General features: G+C 48.2%; 1 protein-coding gene across 1 annotated transcript; it reads right to left on the reverse strand.

The window, feature by feature from the left end:
* Positions 1-514: 514 nt before the first annotated feature.
* On the reverse strand, positions 515-4,727 carry LOC103191584 (nuclear factor 7, brain-like). The gene is made up of 6 exons (XM_042346780.1): positions 4,278-4,727; positions 4,100-4,195; positions 3,713-3,943; positions 3,237-3,259; positions 2,123-2,209; positions 515-632 (listed from the first exon to the last, which is right to left on the reverse strand). Exons 1-6 carry the CDS (start codon positions 4,686-4,688, stop codon positions 542-544), a joined length of 939 nt encoding a protein of 312 aa, XP_042202714.1. The 5' UTR covers positions 4,689-4,727; the 3' UTR covers positions 515-541.
* Positions 4,728-6,215: the final 1,488 nt, after the last annotated feature.

The raw sequence follows: 6,215 nt of genomic DNA on the forward strand, positions 1-6,215 counted from the left end.
GTCTCACAAGCGAGAGATCTGAGTTCAAATCCCAGCAGGGAGAAACCTTGGGCAAGTTTCCTTACTGCATATGCCTGACAAAAATCCCCCCCCAAAAACCAATCATAAATTGGGTTTGAGGGTCTTTGCTGTGCACAATTTGCTGCCGCGTTTCGACCACAAAAATGCAGTCAATCAACTTTGGAGTATTTTCCGTGAAGCGCTTTGAGACGTCTAGAAAACGTGAAAAACACTATATCAAATTCAATTATTATTATTATTATAGGTGCTGCTGCAGTTTAATCAGCTAAAGCTGTGTAAGGTCCCCGTGAGAGCCATCCTCTCTGGATAGGACACCCACCAACCTGTAAATACTGTGGCCCACAGGGTCAGCAGCAAGTGAGTGGGAAGAATCTCTGCTCCCAGTGACTTAAAAACGCTGCCGCTGAGCCAGTCCTTGTAGCTTTCAGGAACTTTTAGAACTAATATTGTCCACAGCTGCTCAGGATATAATAATCTGTGTTTAGAGCCAATTACTGACACCAAGTCCACAGTGTGTTACTTACCATAGATTCGGTATTTTACACTCCAGGTTCATCAGATCCTCACACAGTTGCTTCACTCCACAATCTCCCAGATTATGGTCCTGCAGCCTGGACACGGAGACACAAACACATTGACATGTATATACAGGAGCCTTTCACGTGGGGAGCAAGTCCCAAGGCGCTGGAACTAGGGTCAGGCACACCCGCATATGCCCACACACAGTCAGACACACATACACAGGCATCCTTCCTAAGTTGTGGTAGATCGAATAAACGTCTTACATTTATATTAATTTCTTGCAGGGTGATGTCTCAGAGCTTTACAGGGACGGGGTTGGAAGGTTCGTATGTCCCCCAGTCTCTGCGGCAACAAAATCAAATCGCAAGTTTAGGGACTTTCCTGTCAGGAAGACGTACCAAGGCAATGAGGGTTTGTACCTGATCTGGGGGTTGGGATCAGAGATGGGTGGTGTGCAAGGGATTGGGGTAGGAGGATAACCGAAGGCAATATCAAAGGGGAAGGTGCTGAGGTGGGCATTGAAGGAGGCAAAAGAGGAGGAGAGATAGCGGTTCTCCAGGATTGAGTTCCACAGGGTGGTGATGGTGATGTCTGACTGCGTGAATGCAGAAGAGTTGATGGTGGAGCGGGCAGGGCGGGGACGTGTAGCAGCCCAGTGCACACCGAGTGGATGGAGCGAACAGGTTGGTAAAGATGGTAAACACCACTTCCTCCCTTGTACACATCCCAGGGTCCCTGCGTTGGCTCCTGCCCCCTCTCGGCTTCTCTCCTACTCTCGTTCCACCAGCTCAGGCACCACAGCACTCAGTCCCCGCACTCACAGGCAAGTCTCCTCCGGCCCATGTCACTAGACCACAGGCTTCCTGTGTCCTGATCTCATGGCAGCAGGTTCTCCCCGAGTACTCAGACTGAGCTCTCCCTCACAGCCCAACTTAAACCCCCCCCCCTCATAGCTGCCTCTGCCCTGAAAGTCATCAGAGCGCAGTTTACCCGACTTCCCCGCAGCGGGTATCCAGAGCCCAATATAACAGTGTAAGTGACCTGGGTATGAGGACAGGGCAGTGAGACCAGCTGATGCCATGGGCGGCTGTTCAGGCCGTGAGGAGCCGCAACACAGTCTGTCAGCATCACAGGCCGAGAGAGTGAGTGTGTATGTAACATGATCAATCAGCGAGTGGCTGGAGAGTGTCTCCTCCCAATGATGGACGCCATCTCCTCCGTGTTGGGAATGATGTGGGTTGACAAGGGAGAGTGTGTAGGTGGGTATCAAGCGTGAGATTATCTGCCCCAGGGCCTCTCACACTGGAGCTTCAGGGAGGAGGGCCTGAGGGCTGGCCACATGGTGAGGGCAGTCCTGCTGTGGGGATATCCTTTCAGTGCCTTTAGATCTGGGCTTCATGTGTGAGCACTGAGTACTCTGGTGAACCGAGGGGATCTCTATGTGAGAGTGGAGTGGTAAGAGAAGATACCAACCCTGACTATGACCTGTCAGAGGCCATGTTGTGTGTGTTTATGGCCATTGTAGGGCACCGATGTGATTTTTTTCCAATGTGAATAAATTCTCCAGTGTGTTACTCACTCCAGAACCTGTATTTTAAGCTTCGTGTTCTTCAGAGCCTCACTCAGTCGCTTCAGTCCACCATCTCCCAGATTATTTTCTTCCTGCCTGCACACAGAGATACAAACACAGTGAATATAGTGCAGCAATACAATACACATTGACATTTATATATATATATATATGGATTTGACATAGTCGAGTCTGGATGTAATGAAGAGGTAAGATAGTGATGCAGTCATGTAATGTTGCCAATGTGGGGGAAGGCAGAGCTGTCACGGCATGGACATGGGGGATATAGGATAGTCGAGGATCGAACAAGACACCTGGGATCCTGACTGGATTGGTGAGGTGGTATATGCATCCATTGGTACTGATGCTGCCGGGGCCTGAGTTGGGAGGCGCTGGTGTGAGCTTCAGTCTTGCTGATATTCACCTGCAGAAAGTTGGCACTTATCCAGGACTTGATATTTGACAAACATTCTGTCAGGCCAGCAGTGGTCATAGGGTTCATGTTGGAGGCAGAGAGAGATGAATCTGAGGGTCATGTGTGCATATATGGTAGTTGACTCCATGTCTGAGGATGATGTCACCAAGAGATGGTATGTACAGGTTAAAGAAGAGAGGATCGAGGACAGAGCATTGAGGTGAGGAGAAGAGATTTGCGGAGACAAAATGGGACTGGGTGTAAGAGATCCGATGTGAACCAATCAAGGAAAGAACTTTGAAGGCTGAGATGAGAGAAGAGATATTGGAGGAGGATAGAGTATCAAAGGGAGCAGAGAGTTCCAGGAGGAGAGGAAGACAGAGGGAGTCCTGGTCACAGATGGACAGAGTGCCATTTGTCACCTTGATGAAGGCTGTTTCGTGCTGTGGGCAGGAAACCCGATTGAGGGATTCATGACGGGAGAGACAGGTGTGGACAAAGTGAAGCTGGGAAGCAATAGCCCTTTCGAGGACCTTGTAAAGGAAAGCAGGTTGGAGACGGGTGGCAGTTAGTGGGCAGGGATGGGTCCATGGAAGGTTTTATTAGTAGAGAGGTTAATGACAGCTGTTTTTCATTATAAAGTGAAACCGCACATTGTGTTTGTTTGTGTATTAAATTCCGGGATATTTGGTAAAGATCATTTCATACCTTTTCTTCCGAGCAGCCTCCGCCTGATGAAATCAAACACAGACAGAAGTGAGCTCACACTGAGACACCAACAATAACAACAAAAGATTATATGTGTATAGTACCCTTAACGTCAGGAGGAAGTCCCAAGGCACTGGGCGTGAAAGACGCTGTACACATGTAATATTTAAGACACCTCTTTGTAAACTCAGACACACAGAACAGAATCTTACAGAACAGAGTTGACTGTCATTATTACAGCAAAGTTATTCACTCAAAGTGATTTCCAAAGATAAGAGGTTTCAGATGTACAGCCACTATAAAGTTTTATTTGTGTACGTTTATAGCTGGAGACACAAAGTCAGACCTGCTGACACACACTACAATTTTCTAAATTAGCAATTCAATCTCTTATCTCTTTATCAATCGGTATTAAATGTTTTGCTTCAGACTGTGTGCAACTGATAAGGAGCTCAATTATAATGTAATCTCTTCACCTGCAAAAAGATCGGCCCGTCTTTTTCCAACTGTGTCTGTAACTCTGAGATTTCTTGTTGAACTGAATCTAAATTGCTCTGAATCTCTCGCAGGTTTGTCTCCATCCGTTGTAAAATCTCCTCCTCTCGCTGTCTGAGATCTATCATCACCCGCTGCTCTCTGTCAGTCAGGATCTGGTGTATTTTAGCAAAATCGTCTTTGACTTGGGTCTGCAGACTGCTCGCCTGTTCCTGCAAAATGTCAGACATCACACCGTGTATACACAGTAAAGAGAGACATCGCACCATGTACACACAGTAAAGAGAGACACACTGAGACCTCACACCCTTTATACACCATAAATAGAGACAATCTGATTGTCCACAAATCAGCCCAATAAAACTTACCTTAAGTTGTGAAATATTTTGTTTCTGTTTGGCTTGAGCTTGAAGAGCAGTTTCCTTCCTCTGTGTGAGAGAAGCTGAGGAGGATTTCACTTGTTCCTGGAATAAACACACAGAACAACAGTGTTTGTACTTGGAATCATCAAGTGGAATAGATTTACTCCCTCGTGAGTTCTGTTACCTTGTAGATTTCAACAGCTTCATCAATGGGCAGGAATCTGTGATCCCTGTGTTCCTGTCCATGACTGCAAACTACACACAGCAATTTCTGGTCAGATTCACAGAACAGCTTCAATTCCTCCCTGTGTTTCTCACAGTGAAGTTTAAGTTCCATCTGTGTCGGGGTCAGGCTGAATTTCCGAGCTTTCTCTGCTAGACTCGCCAGGGCCCGATTAACCCTGAGGCTCTTTTCTGGAAAAGTCTCCTGACAAACAGCACAGCGGTTTGTCTCCTGCTTTTCCCAGCTCAGGGTGATACAGGAGCGACAGAAGTTGTGGCCACAGTCCAGGCTAACAGGATCAGTGAAGAAATCCAGACAAATCGGGCAAGTGATCTCCTCGGTCCAGCACTCAGTCTGGAGCCCAGAAGCCATTTTCCCCCTCAGCACTTCCTGATTCAAACTGGTTTCAGTTTCAGTGTGAGTGTGTGGGCGGCTCCCAGTCACTGGGCTGTCAAAGCGTCTCCTTTAGTCTCTTCTTGTGAAATCAGCTGATTGTGACTGTGATCCCAGGAGACCACGAGAAAGACTTGTACATTCATCATCACCCTCACAGGAGTAACTATTCTCTCTGCATTTCACGATGGTCATGACTGTTGGAGCCACTGATATTCCTGGGCCGAGAAACGGGAAGAATAACAACAAGCCGTGTATTTGATACAGAACCTGTAACGGAGCTCAAAACCCTGCAATTCTGTGCAGTGACTGTCGGGATTTGGTGAATGTGCAGCCAATCTCCACACAACCAGCAAACAATCATGTAGTGACCGGCCAATGTTATTTGGGGGATTGTTTTGTCAGCCGGGAAATCAGGGAGAGAAATATCCGTCTCTTTCTCAAATTGTGCTGCGAGATCTTTAACGTCCAGCAGAACAGACAGAAATGGAGCTCGGTTTGTTGTGGAGTCTTGAAGTGTGTTGATTACTCACACCCGTCTTCAAATCATTTTAACTTCCTACCACCGCCCTAACCTACCTCTCCGACCTCCTCAGTCCCCAATCTACCACCCGGGCAATGCCTCCGCTCAACCGGCTCCGGCCTCCTGCTCATCCCTTGTGCCTTTTCAGCCACTAAGCCCTGAAACTCTGGAACTCTCTCCCTCAATCCCTCCGCTTGGGCCCCTCCCGATGTTTACCGAGAAGTCAGCCAGAACATCTATGTTAGTTGATTGGCGGTTTGGTGATTCGTGGGGAAATTTTCCGTGAAAATAATAATAATAGTGATGATGATGAGAAGGAGTTCATTAATAACTGGTGAATTTAATGGATGAGGAACAGAGCCGGGAGAGAGAGACTGCTTGATCGTGTTGGCCAGTAGAGGGGTGAGGAGGGGTTGTTGAGTGACCAACAGCTGGGAGATGACATTTGAGAGGGAAGGGCAGAAATAAGGGTAATGGAGAACAGGGCAGTGTTAGTAGCCGTGACAGAGATGGGTGAGGGTGTGTGGGGGGAGGGGGGAAGTTGGCGGAGGAGGTGATTTCAAGCTTTGAGATGAAGTCGACTCTGAGGTGGTGATGGTCAGAGGAAGGTTTTCAGACAGCAATCGAAAAAGGGGGAGAGGGACTGTCTGTCTGTCTGTCCGTCCATCTGTCTGTCTGCCCATCTGTCTGTAGCTGGTTACAAGTGGCTGACAATGACTTCTCACAACAACAACAACAAGATTTCATTTATAGAGCGCCTTTCGCATCGGGAGGACGTCCCAAGGCGCTGGACAGTTGGGTCAGGACCCCAATAGGGGAGAAATGGTCAGGGTAAGGGGAGGGGAGGGAGGGAGCGAGGAAGGGGGAAATGGTCAGGGGGGTGGGAGGGAAGGGAGCTAGCGAGGAGGGGGTAGAGAGTCGAGAGGGGAGCTGAAGGCATGGTCAAAGAGTCCTGTAGAGTCCTGTGTAGTCCTGTATCTCAG

The sequence above is a fragment of the Callorhinchus milii genome, unplaced genomic scaffold, assembly GCF_018977255.1.
Source record: "Callorhinchus milii isolate IMCB2004 unplaced genomic scaffold, IMCB_Cmil_1.0 Scaffold1696, whole genome shotgun sequence".
Lineage (NCBI taxonomy): Eukaryota > Metazoa > Chordata > Chondrichthyes > Chimaeriformes > Callorhinchidae > Callorhinchus > Callorhinchus milii.